A 13,976-nucleotide genomic window follows, 5' to 3' on the forward strand; every position below is an offset into this window, starting at 1 on the left:
GGTACAAAAGAGAAAGAAAAAAGACCTAGGCCTCATTCCCCTTTGTAGCATATCACCCTCTTTGTGTAAAAGAGACTAAACTTTGGCATCAGCCAATCAGAAGAGCCTCACCCCTTGGAACCCTCCTGAAGGAACCTCGGAGCCTCCGATTTTCTACCGCACGTTGTGCTTAGGGATTCTCCTTTGAGCTCTGCTCAATCTATTCTTCAGAAGTTTCTCTTCAAGATTGCATCTACTGCCTCTATCCTGATCACAAGGCTGCAGACTGTAAGATCTGCCGCACCTTTTCAACCAAGACCCTCCGGGACTGTGAGGGTAGGCTTCTGACTTGGCTCCAGAAGTTGAAGTCCAGGAAGTATACTGTCTCCAGTGACCGTGAGGACTCTGCATCTGCAACAAGGTTAGTGAAAAGGGGTAGGGGTTCCCCTTCTCATTCTGTGGAGCATCCTTCTAAGGCCTCCATAAAGACCCCCAGAGAGTCTGGGTCCAGGCGACTCTCCCCACCATGGTGAAAAGGAGAGGGTAGGACTATCTACGCCTTTTAAGGGTGTGATCCAGCCTTCAAGAAACCCTCTTCCCAATCTTCTGACAGAAGTTCAAAGTCGTCGACGAAGAAATTGAAGCAAAAACAAACTGGTTCCGTTGACTTGCTCGTCGACGGGACAATCGACGACTGGATCGTCGACGAGGATGGATTCGTCGACGACAGCTACATCAGCGTCGACAAGGGACTCTACGAGGACGGCATCTACGACGAGGGTGTTGGATCGAAGACGATTGCGACTACGAGGAGTTTGTCGATGGTGGTGACGACCATGTCGTCGACTAGGGCCTCGACGATAGCAACATTGACGATGACGGCTGGGATGTCAACAGTCTCATCGTCGACGGCATCTAATACGCCCATCTCGTTGTCTAGTGTTCTTGTGTCGACTATGCATATTCCATCGACTAAGCAGATGACGGCTGCATTCCCAATTCCATCGTCAGCGGGACAGTCTTTTTGGCTTCTGAAAAGAGAATCCCTATTTCCATGACCAGAATTGCGCCGGACAGGACATCTCCCAGGAGGGTAACCCCCTTGCCTCTAGCTCTGCTGTTGGATGAGTATGATCAGGACTCGTATGGCTATGCTGACAGCCCCTCTTAACTTATTTTCAAATGCCAGGAGACTGACTCGGAAGGAGGATATGACCAGGAGGAAGGTTATCAACCTCATGCTGCCCAACCGCAGCAATTTTCTGGTCAAGAGATGGTTACGGTACCATCTTCTTTCCTGCAGGACCTGCACAAAATGCTGCAAGATTACAAGTCTGTCTGCAGAGTCTGCTCCGGCTCCAGTTGCGCAAGACATACCTGTCCCAGCTCCAGCCTCAACGGCTGTTCCTGAATTACCAGCTCGGGTGTCTCCTCAGCCACAGGCATCAACTCCACGGGATTCTTCCAGACCAGCAGAAACTCATGATTATTCCTTAGAGAATGCAGCTGATAAGGCCTCTGAGTGGGATGAATACGTCATTCCGGACCCTCCATCTCAGTGTCCGGATCCGGTGGATTCTCCGCCTGCGGATATAGGAGGTTTTCATCAACTGATGGAAAGAGTGACTGGCAGGTTCAAGCTAACTATGCCTTCGGTGGCCTCCCGATTGTTGTACGATTTCAAGGAACCTTACAGGAAGATGACAAGGTCCATACCAATAGTGCAACATCTCTGGGATGAAGGCCTTAAGGCTATGCAAAATCCAGCAACGGTGGTCCCTATGATACCACGTCTAGAAAAGAAGTACAAAGCGCCTGAAGATGGTCCAGCTGCCTTGACAGGCCACCCAAGACCGGACTCAGTAATTTCCCAAGCGGCCCAGAGAAAATCCTGCAACCCCTCTGCTCCTATAACAACTCCTCCGGACAAGGAGAGGAGGAGATTGGACAATGCCGGGAAAAAATTCTCGTTGATGGAGTCTTCTGGTGCGGGCAGCTAATGCCCTAGCTATATTGGGCAGATACGACTGCCTACTTTGGTGTGATGTCACACCGCTCCTGGACCAGCTTCCGCCAGAATCAAAAGCAGAAGCAAGAAAGGTCTTGCAAGAGGGGGAGGCGACATCAATGGAGGTCATTGACTGTGCCATGGACATTGCCACAACGGCATTTTGTTCTTTGGCAGGAGTGGCGGTCCTTCGTCGCCAGGGGTGGCTGAAGGCGACCTGGTTTCGTCCCGAGATCCAGAATAAGATCCTGGATCTTCCATTTGATGGAGAGGCACTGTTCGGGAAATTGATTGACGACACTCGACCAGCTCGCCGCTTCCTTGAGCCAGGACCCCCCGCCAGCTCAGCGAACCCCAGCCAGGCTGCCAACAACCTCACAAAGAGGATCAGCAACTGCGCAGACGACCTCGCCCCACTGAGGACCCCGCCCAGCAGACCCGGCAGTAAGAAGGCACCATGGTTCACCGACGAACTCAAGAGCTCCAAGAGGAACTGCCGAGCCCTCGAGAGAGCCTGGCGCAGAGACCCAACACCAGACAACATGACCACCCTCAAGCTCGCCACTCAAAAACACCACCAACTGATCCACACCACCAAGAAAACCGCATTCAAGGAACCACTGGACAACAACGCCCACAACAGCAAGGAACTCTTCAACATCATCAAAGAGCTCTCCAACCCCAGTGCCGGAAACGACATCACAAGACCTCTGCAACTCCCTCGCCTCCTACTTCCACAACAAGATCGCGGACATACACAACAGCTTCAGCACAGAGCCAACGCACCCCACGACAGCACCTGCACCCCCCACCACCACCCTCCGCGCCTGGACCCCGATCAACACCGAGGAAACCCTACACACGATGAACTCCATCCACTCTGGATCTCCAACCGACCCCTGCCCTCACCACATCTTCAACAAGGCCGACTCCGTCATCGCGCCCCACCTGCAGGATATCATCAACACCTCCTTCGACACAGCGACCTTCCCGGAGAGCTGGAAGCATGCCGAACTCAGCGTTCTACTAAAGAAACCATCAGCGGACCCCACCGAACTCAAAAACTACAGCCCCATCTCGCTCCTCCCGTTTCCAGCCAAAGTCATCGAGAAGACCGTCAACCAGCAGCTGGCCGCCTTCCTCGAGACAAATGGATCCCTCGACCACTCGCAGTCCGGCTTACGGGCCAACCACAGCACCGAGACCGCCCTCATCGCTGCCACTGACATCCGAGCCCTGCTCTACAATGGGGAAACAGCGGCCCTCATCCTCCTGGACCTTTCCGCGGCTTTCGACACGGTCTGCCACCGCACCCTAGAGCAGCGTCTCAGCAACGTCGGAATCCAAGAGAAGGCACTAGAATGGATCATCTCCTTCCTCGCCGGAAGGACTGAGTCCGGCCCCGTCCCCCCGTTCAGATCAGAAGCCACCAAAGTCATCTGCGGCGTTCTTCAAGGCTCCTCGCTCAGCCCCACCCTCTTCAATGTCTACATGAGCCCCCTTGCGGCCATCGCACGCCAACACAACCTCAACATCCTCTCCTACGCCGACGACACCTATCTGATCCTCTCCCTCACCAACGACCCCGCCACCGCCAGAGCCAGCCTACACGAGGAAATGAACGACTTAGCCGAGTGAATGAAGAACAGCCGCCTGAAACTGAACTCAGACAAGACAGAAGTACTCTTCCTGGGATCTTCGCCCTCCGCCTGGGACGACTCCTGGGGCCCCCCCGCCCTGGGCAGCGCACCCGAACCAACAGACCACGCACGCAACCTAGTTCTAGTGATCACCTTGTATCAGTCCAAACAACCCTTATGGTGATTGGTTGTAAGTCAACCTTATAGACCAGCTATCCTAGTAGCGTGGACAAAAGCAGTCTTTAGGCTAAACTCTGAATGGCATGTGAAGCCAGCTGTTTTACCACATATAACCCCTTGAATACCAAGTGAAAGGACACCACACAGGTTGTTATGAAAATAAACAGATCTTTATTAACTAACATACACCTCTGAACTCTTTGAGGTCAGAGGGCTAAGCACATGACAATACTTGAAAGGAAATACAAGTTCGCACAGTATTTACAAGAACGCCTGAGGGGCGCAACAAACCATATACTAAATAAATGGAATGCGAAAGTCAATTAAAGGAATGGAGCTGTCCGGAGGCTGTAGGATCGCTGGGACCACGCTATACTAACTGGAGGTAAGTAATAGGAGGCCCACGGAACGCGTGTGCAGAGTGTGAACTCACACGTGAGATGCGTACAATCGGCTATGGACAGTACAGTTTAAAGAAAAGGTGAGTACGGACGTCCCTGACTAGGTAACTGAAACGACAATGGAACTGGACACTAGGATAGTGAAGCTACCCCTGAGCACCGAAATGCTCGTGTTACCTCACCCACAGGCTGCCGGTGCATAGGTGCCAAGTCGTGTCGGGTTCCAGCGTTGAAGTCTATGGAGCCTGGAGCAAAAGATGCTGCAGGCGGTCAGGAGGTAGATGTCCGGTGCAATCCAAGGGTGGATTGGTGAAGAGAGGAACCTGAAAGCAGAGGGGACAATGTTCAAAGTCACTAGCCAGTGACTGGAGTGGAACCAGATGTCGTCGTCGCGATCAGGTGAAGGTGGATGCTTGTCTCTGCAGCCACGTGGACCAGGTGGTGTCTTCGACCAGGATGGAGGCACGAGCTGTCCCACGCAGGCTCTCGCTGTCGGCGGTGTCGTCTCCGGATTTGGGTTCAACAGGCCTTGGCAAAGGCAACCCATGCGGTGAGTGGGAACGGCGTCTGGAGTGGACCAGGAGGGTCCGGGGTGCTCCTCTTTTGGAAGGGAGCAAGGGCCAGTTTGGAGCGACCAGACCAGCAGCAAAGTTGTCGAAGTTCGTCGTCTAGTTGGTCACAAGCCAGCCGGCAAGTGACCAGACAACGCGTCGAGCAGCAAACAGGCAGAAGGGCCCCACGCAGATCTCGTGTATGCTGGAGGGCTGATCTTCAATGCAGGAGCTGCTCGGGTCGGGGCTTCTCAGTCCCCAAAGCACTTGAACGAGGAGGCCTCGGAAGTCGTGCTGGAGCGAAGTGCTGCTTCTTCCAAGATGGCCGGTCCCACGTGTCTCGTCGCACCCACGGGTCTCAGCTCTGCTGCAGATGTGGGTTGAGGTCGGAGAGGTCTGGGAATCCGGGTCTCGTCGGGCTCTGAAGTCTGGATCCTGTGCAGGAAGACGACAAAGGGAAGTCGCGGTACGCTGATGGTGCCTGCAGATGCAGGGTGGACACTCCTTGCCCACAAGGGAGATTCCTTCTGTCTTCTGTGGAGCAGAACGTCAAGGTCCAGAGTTTCTTCTTGTGAAGTTGTTCAGGATAATCTAATTTGGAATGGGTCCAGCTCCTACCTTTATCCGGTTAAAGGGGGCTGCACTACGACTAGGTGCCTCCTCTGGGTGGAACCAGGAAGGGGGGTGGTTACACCCCCTTTCCTTTGTCCAGTCCTGCGCCAGCTCTGGGGCTGGAGTGCCCCAGGGACTGGTTTGGACCGGCATATGCACAGGGACACCTTGTGTGCCCCAGGCATGTCTCATTCCTTTCAGCCCTGTCCTACCTAATACACAAAACCCTGTCTGGGGTGGTGCTAGCACCTCCCAAGGCAGGAAACCCTTTGTCCAAGCCTCCATAGCTGGAAGGACTCCCAGCAGCAGGAGGTCAGACTTGAGTCTGTGGTGGCAGCATCCATTTTGTGATGCTGAGGCTCGAGTTAACTTTAACCGGGGTTCAGTTACCTACATGTCGTGTCCCTCTAGAAGGGTGGAATGCTAACCCCGTCGCCAGAATTGGCGAGGGGTTAGTATTCCAATTCGTGTGACACCTTACTCGACATGTTTTGATAATGCTATGCCAAAGTTAGCATTTGACCGTGAGGTACATAATGCACTTAAGAGTATATGGTATAGCGTTATCATGGAACAGCTATTAGGACTTGGTTCCGCAAGCTGCAAACGGGCTCAGCTCATGCCAGAGCACCATCTCATATAATTCCAAGCACTCTGCCTTCAGGATTGATAAAGCCTGCCATAGGAGTGACTGATAGGAATATATGTGTCCATTTTAGGGTTAGATATAGGAATACTATATCTAAAGCAAAGGGTGATTACACCACCTTGCCCCAGCTGTCGTGCAGCCAGTTGTGTCAGATTTGGATGGCCAGCCAGGGGTGGCATAATACATGCTTCAGCCCCTGGTAGGCCCTGGGTACACCCATGCCCTGGATACCTAAGGTATGCTGTACAGGGACTGATACAGTGGCCCAGTACCAATTGGTAAATGCACCTAAGGTACATGCTTGTTAATTTAGAGAGAGAACAGCTAGGCTGTGGGTCTGATTAGCAGGCCCACAGCCAGGGTAAGTCGTAAACCAGTGAAGCAAAAAGCAAAAAATCGGGGGTGACCGTAGGATTGCAGACCCTACTCTCCTACAGCCGGTCCCCTTGACCAAAAAGGATAGGGATTCTACTCCAGGTTCTTCCTGGTAAGGAAGACTTTAGAGAAATGGCGCCCCATTTTAGATCTCAGGGAGCTCAACACCTATCTTATCTCCCTGTCTTTCCGGATGGTTTTTCTTCAAGACATCCTGAGGCTGATCAATCCGGTGGATTTCATGGCCTCGCTCGATCTTGAGGATGCATACTTTCACGTACCAATTCACCCAGCACAGGTTTCTACGCTTTACGGTAGCTAAGAGCCACTTTCAATTCAGGGTTTTACCCTTCAGTCTTCGCTCAGCCCCGAGAATTTTCACGAAGGTGCTGGCGCCAGTAGCTGCATTCTTGCGAAGAAATCCGTTCCAAGTCTTCCCTTAACTGGACTGGTTGCTGAGTCCTTTGTATAACTTTCTAATAAGTGCAACTGTCGTCTTTGTATAATATTGTTAAAATCAGTGAGGGTCTACACTGTTTCTAAGATGTATTTGCTTTTTAATGAATGTATTTGATGTTTTTGCTCCAGTAATATATATGTCACTGTTTTATTGTATCATATAGTTTGACTTATCAGTTTGAGTCTCTATATGATTTTTATCTATGTTTAATTAAATTTATAATTTTTTAATATACACGTTATCTTTTGGCAATTCTTTTTCTCCATTGGTCCCAGCATGTATGGTCACTTATTGTGGATGGCCTAGGTTTTTTAATTGATACTGGTTGCTGAAGGCTCCATCCACGGAAGCAGCGCGGGACGTTGTTCAGGCTTGTACAAACCTGTTTCATAATCTGGGACTCTCGTTAAACAAGGACAAATCTCTGGCCCCATCCAGGAAGGCACATTTCCTGGGAGCCATCCTGGACTCAAAATTTTCAAAAGCTTTTCCAACCCTAGAAAGGCGGGGAAAGCTACAAACCATGGCTCTGGACTTACGAAAAATGTCTTTCAGTACGCTGCTACAAGTCTCTGCTGGGGGTAATTTCGTCATGCATACCACGGATTCCTCACTGCAGACTGCGAATGCGTCCTCTTCAGGAGCAACTGGACATTCAATGGAAACAGGTTCACGGATCATTCGACAGGGTGACCGTCACTCCGAAAAAGAGCGGCCCTGTGGTGGGCGGACCTGAGAAACTTGTCCCAAGGTCTATCCTTCGCAGACGATCAGTCTCCTCAAGTAGTGACAAAGGATGCGTCATTTGATGGTTGGGGAGCAGTGATGCAAGACCTGCCTGTCAGTGGCCATTGGTCTCCTCATGATCTTCGGCTCCACATCAATCTACTGGAGCTCAGAGCGATAAAACTGGCTCTACAAGCCTTTCTCCCTCGCCTAGGAGGTTCACGAGTTCTCATCAGGACGGACAACACAGCAGCCATGCATTACGTGAACAAGGAAGGAGGAACCAGGTCTCTCCTGTTGTCCCAGGAAGCTCAGGAGATCTGGGAATGGGCTATCCTTGACGGGATGTCGCTACATTCAGAACACTTGCCAGGAGTTCTAAATGAGAATTCCGACAGACTGAGCAGGTTATCTTCAGTCAGTCACGAGTGGGAACTAAACCAACAAGTTCTAGAAGAGGTATTCCAGCAGTGGGGCAAACCGGCGATAGATCTCTTTGCCACGCCGACCAACAAGAAATGCCGGTCTTATGCAAGCAGGATTCACCACCGAGGATCATTGGGGAATGTGATTTCGATAGCCTGGTCAAGGACATTTGTTAACGCCTTTCCCCCATCCCACTGATCCCGTGGCTCATCAGGAAGATCAAGGTGGAGCCATGCAGGATGATCTTGCTTGGCCGAGACAGTTCTGGTACACAGAACTCCATCTGTGGTAGCTAGCTCCTCCTCTTTCCTTGAGGACTATTCCAGACCTTCTTACAATGTCCGAAGGACAAATTTGGCATCCAGATCCAGTCATTACACCTGACTGCATGGCTCCTGAGCAGTGAGAATTTGTGAATCTCCCCATCTCGAAAGAAATAATGAAGTCCTCTCCCAAGCGAGGGCTCCTTCCTCGAACAGGACATATCGCCTTAAATGGAAGAGATTTTGTATTTGGTGCACGAGAGAGAAAATTGACCCCTTTTCTTCGAAACCTCATCTGCCTTATCTCTTACCCGTGGCTAAGTCTGGGCTGGCCCATCTATACTACTATTATAAAGAGAGAACTTGCACCTTTGGGCAAGGTAAACTTAAACTACACCACATATCTGAACACCCAAAACATTATAGAAAACCTCAGGGCAAGCAGAAGGACATAGGCTACATAAAAATAAAAAATAAACGTTGTTTAAAATATTTACAAAGAAAAAAAAAAGTAGTCCCTTGCAAGTAGCGCCGGCCGCGACGTATGCGTGAGGGGAGTAGCGTCCTTCTCAGCAACAGGAGGAGCGAGGACATGATTAGTGTCTGAGTGAGGGGAGGAGCCGAGTTCACCACAGCAACAGCAATACCGAGCGGTGAGAAGCGGAGGAGCAGTGGCAGCGCGGGGAGGTAAGTCGTGATGGGGGTTGGGGGGGTTACATAGCCGGGACAGGAGGCGGGCAGGAGACTCGAGACTCGAGGCGGGCGGGAGACTCGAGGCGGGCGGTAGACTCTAGGCGGGAGGCGCCCGCCTCGCGCTATGCGCCACGCTCTATGCTAGAGTTCGGCATGCTAATGCTGAGCAGACACCAAACAGATGTACGAATGGTTTTGAAGTTTTAAATACAAAAAGGCATTTCCCCTCGATCATGTGCATCTGATATTTATCGTTCAGCTACCAATAGATGAATATAATTACATACCAACAAATTAGCATTGCTCAACACTCACATTACGCAATGCTGATTTCACTCTCTTTACTCCCCCAGTGTTCGCCCCTTCCGGGTTCTGCTTAAAGCTACATCATGACATTGATGGGGGAGGGTGCTAAATACTCGGAGCTCTGGCAGCCTTTCCTGTCCCTGCTCGCCACAGAGTTCAGAGACATCACTGGGAATGAAACGCAAATGTGTATTCCTTGAGAAAATGACCTTCTATCTCAAAGTAAACAATATCTTCCGGATATTGGGCAGAGGAAATAAGTTACAAGGAATATACAGAAAAAAATAGGACATCTCATCAGACATGGGTTTTATGACTACATGAAAACACATTCAGAGAAACGGATATACGGTGAAATGCTAAGTGCACAGATGGCAGGAAAGTTGAAAGAGCGAAATTAATGATTAGAGGGATAGGAAAAAACAGGATTGCAATGCAGTCTGCTCGCTTCTAAATATGTTATACAGGCTTCTGCATTTGAAATTCAAATGTGTCTTTTTATATATGCACAATGCTGCCCCCAGCCCCTTTCTGCCCCAGGCAACGCTGGGGCGGGCTGCTAGTTCATCTATAAAAGTACACTTCGCAGCAATTTCAAGATACAGACGGACTGAGTCTGGACCTTTGTTGTGGTCTTCCAGAATTGTTAAACAATTTTTAAAAGGCTTGTTTAGGGTCTATCCACCAGTGAGGCCTCATTCTCCTACTTGGCACCTAAATCTCGTCCTCACTCAACTCATGAAATGTCCGTTTGAACCAATTAATCGATCAGACATGAGTTCCTGTCATGGAAATTGGCTCTCCTTCTTGCCCTCACATCGGCAAGGCGTATTGGCGAATTGCAGGCTCTCACAATCCAGGAGCCCTTTCTACAATTCAAAAGAAAGTCATCTTGAGAACGAACCCAAAGTTCATACCCAAAGTACCCTCGGACTTCCACTTGAACGAGCCAGTTATTCTTAATGCTTTCTTTCCTCACCCAGCTACACCAGCGGAGAGATCCCTACATTCTCTGGATGTGCAGCGATATTTGAAATTCTATTTGGATCGCACCAAGGATTTCGAAAATCCTCCCAATTGTTTGTTGCTTTTGGTGGTCCGAGCAAGGTCTTCCTCTGTCGAAACAGGGGATTGCAAGATGGATTGCCAGTGCCATCCTACATTGCCATTCAGCAGCAGGTAAACCACTGACTGTCAGGGTTCGAGCAGATTCCACAAGATAAGTGGCGTCAACAGCCCTCTTCTCAGGGGTAAATGTTAAGGACATTTGCAGAGCTGCTACCTGGAGCAGTGTCCACACCTTTACTAAGCATTACTGCTTGGACTCCTTGCAACAAGAAGATACGGCAGTGGGCGAGGCAGTCTTGAGGAACCTCTTTCATTAATTGGTGAGCTTTCCTTTCTATCCCACCTTCCGTAATTTGGCACATTTTGTATCTTTGTCTTGTTTGCTATTGCAATGTATAGTATAACACAAAATGTGTTTTCTTATTGCCAACTGCTTGCTACTCTGATACAAAAGCATGGGAATCTATGAAAGTTCCAGTACTGGGGCAAGAAAACAAATTACATACCTGTAACTTTAGTTCCCCATTATTGTTAACTTTCATAGATTCCCACGCACCCACCCACCTCCCCGGTGAAATCTCAGCCTTCAGCAGATATGGTGACTGTTAACACAACGGCTATGAACATCTGAGGCTCTGAGGTTCCTTCAGGAGGGTGCTAAGGGGTGAGGCTCTTCTGATAGGCTGATGCCAAAGTTTGGGCTCTTTTACACAAAGAGGGTGATCGGCTACAAAAGGGAAATGAGGCCTAGGCCTTTTTTTTTTTTCCTCTTTTGTACCTACTGCTATGTTATTTTAGTTACCGAGACTCCCATTCCGACGACTGGGAATGATACAAAAGCATGGGAATCTATGAAAGTTACCAATACTGTGGAACTAAAGTTACAGGTAAGTAATTTGTTTTCTTACTGATTGGTCCATCATCCCTTCTCCCATGCCATTTATTGTGCTTTTTACAACCCATTCACAGGTGATGGGATAAGGTTCCTTCCTGCAGATTAATGTCTGCTTGTAAATGCTTTGCAGTTGAGTTTGTAATCTTCTATGTGAAGTGGTTTGAGTTCTTAATGTTGAATGACCACACTCTACTTGAATGTTTGTGTTTGGAAATGGAAAGGATGGAATATTTTAATGCAAATATTATGCTTTGTGGAGTTTACATTCTGATTTGACTTGTTAAAGGTTTGTAAGTGACAATAGCACATACTAAGTGGCTCCCATTACCTTCTGTAATGGTCATGTGAAAATCTCAAATTAATGTTTAGTCCAAATTTATTTTACTGAGCAGTTTTTCAGATCTGATCAAAGAATGCTAACACCCTTTGTCTTTTGCAGGTAAATGAAAACTATCCAAATGATGACTTGTCATCTAGAAAAGACTTTATCAAATCAGTAGTAAAAGAGGTAATGCACTCAGTCGTACTGATAATTTAAGTACATGGTTAGTTTAGCATTTGTAACTTCAATACCCCCCTCTTCTAATTAACGTCCCGCCACAGTTTTAACTATTCATATTTATTTTGTTTTTCAAATTGCCATCTCAAAGGTTTGACACCTTGGCCTGCCTTAAATTATGGGTTGTGGTTAGTTTTTGTATTTGTTTTTTTTCCCTGCTTAATCTGATTGAATATTGATGCTTGAGTAATGCTAGTCTCAGTCTCTCTCCTCCCCTCCCCCCCACCACCACCCCCCCCAAATCTCGAACACTTCCCTTTGCACTGAAATAATGCTAGGATACTTCATCTACCTTAACCACTTTCACCTTTTGAACCCAAGCTCGCGAGCGGTTTCCTATTAAACTGGAAAATGGCAATTGCCTTCAGAGGTTTACAAGCATGTACCTTTTTTATTTAGAGGTTTCTCCTCTTGCTCAACAACTTTTAAGGAATGAAGCGTGTGAAAGAAACCCATACTAACAGATGACCCTAAACAGTCATGAGTGTATGGTGTCTTTCACTCAGATTTTCAAAACCTGCATTCGAAGGTAGTTTGCACCATAGTAAGTGCGGTTAAAGATTAGGAGCAAGTAGCTATCTTTACAAAATCCTAGAGAACTGCGTCATAGGATTCTCACTGATGGTCATAAACGTAGATTAGTCCTGTGCTTGCAGGGACCCCAAAACACACACATGTTTTGTGGACTAAGAGGAAGGAGAACATCAAAAACGTAGTCAAACGGAGAATGCGCACACAGGGAGCCCCCTGGGCACAGGAATGGACAAAACACTTTTCAAATTCTGCAGCAATTCACACCACAAGTACGCGCAGAAGGACCAGAATCCGGTTTGCAACCTCTGCCTGCCGGTTGGCCACGAGAGCAAAGATTGCAACGCCTGCTCCAGATTGTAACCTGAAGACGCTCCGGGTAAAGGAGACGGAGGAGAGCCAACTACAACATGCAAGGCCAAGGGCAACCTCCGTCGCTCCGGGACTTGGGTCTCTCCAGTGGGGAAGAGGACCACATCGCTGAGGGACCAGCTGACTACACGGTTGTTGAGACTGATGCGAAAACAACTAAGGAGGTCAGACGTCGACCCCGACAGACTCTCAAAAAACAGAGTAAGTCCTCGAAAGGAGCACTGGCACTGAAACATTCGACTGACGCAGCTGCATCTAGGGACAAACAGCCCAGTGGATCCTTCGAAAAGGACTCCCAGTCGGCAAAATCCCAAGACAAACCTAGGTCGTCGAAGCACGTTGTGAGAAGTTGGCCTGATATATAATGTTCACTATTCTAGTGAGCACTTTGTATCAGTCCAAACAACCCTTATTGATTGGTTGTAAGTCAACCTTATAGACCAGCTATCCTAGTAGCATGGATACGAACAGTCTTCGGGCTAAACTCTAGAGGGCGTGTTAAGCCAGCTGTTATACCATCACATATACTTCTTGAACACCAAGTGAAAGGACACCACACAAGTGTTATGAAAATAAACAGTGTATTTATTTAGATCACAACAGCCCTGTACTCTTTATGAGGACAGGGTACTAAGCACACAACAAAACTCTTACGAAAATACTATAAGTTGCACAATTTACACAAATGCCCGAGAGGCACGGAAAACCATATACTACAAAAGTGGAATGCGAAATTACTAGCAGGTAAGTACTAATCTCATAGGGTTTGGAATCGCTAGGACTGGCCTACTGAACCTTCAGATTACTAGCAGGAGGCCTAGGGGACTATGGTGCAGAGTGTGCATTCTCACGCGGGATGCGGGACAAAGTCTATGGATGCTAGGAATTACAAAGTTAGTGATATCGGACGAATCAGACTAGGTAGAGCTGAAACGAAAAAGGATCTGGACCCTTGGATAGTGAGGCTATGCTGGGGCACCGAAATGCCGAAGTTACCTAGCCCAGGGGCTGCGGCTGCATAGGTCTGAAAAGACGTCGGGAATCCTCGTTGCAGTCTATGAAGCCTGAAAGAAGTTGTTGCTGGCAGGCGACCAGTGAAGAGATTCGGATGGATCCAAGCCTGGATCGGAGATGGAAGACACCTGTAAGCAGAGGGGACCAAGTTCTGAATCACTAGCCAGTGATTAGATGGGCACCAGGATGGCACCGGATGGAGTCACCTCGACCAGGTGAGTGGACGACGCTGGGCTCTGCAGTCTAACGGACCAGGAGGCGTTGTCGG

At 48.9% G+C, this 13,976-nt stretch overlaps 1 protein-coding gene across 2 annotated transcripts in view; it reads left to right on the top strand.

The window, feature by feature from the left end:
* Positions 1–13,976, top strand: part of DEK (DEK proto-oncogene) — a 361,945-nt gene that overhangs the window by 286,361 nt on the left and 61,608 nt on the right. Inside the window, exon 10 of one of the 2 annotated variants that reach the window (XM_086965102.1) lies at positions 11,672–11,740. The exons of the other annotated variant lie outside the window; for it this stretch is intronic. Within the exon in view, the coding sequence (XP_086821228.1) occupies positions 11,672–11,740 (69 nt within the window). The remainder of the gene's footprint in view (positions 1–11,671; positions 11,741–13,976) is intronic. 2 annotated transcript variants of the gene reach the window in all.

This window comes from Lissotriton vulgaris, chromosome 4_1 (assembly GCF_964263255.1).
Source record: "Lissotriton vulgaris chromosome 4_1, aLisVul1.2, whole genome shotgun sequence".
Taxonomy (NCBI): domain Eukaryota; kingdom Metazoa; phylum Chordata; class Amphibia; order Caudata; family Salamandridae; genus Lissotriton; species Lissotriton vulgaris.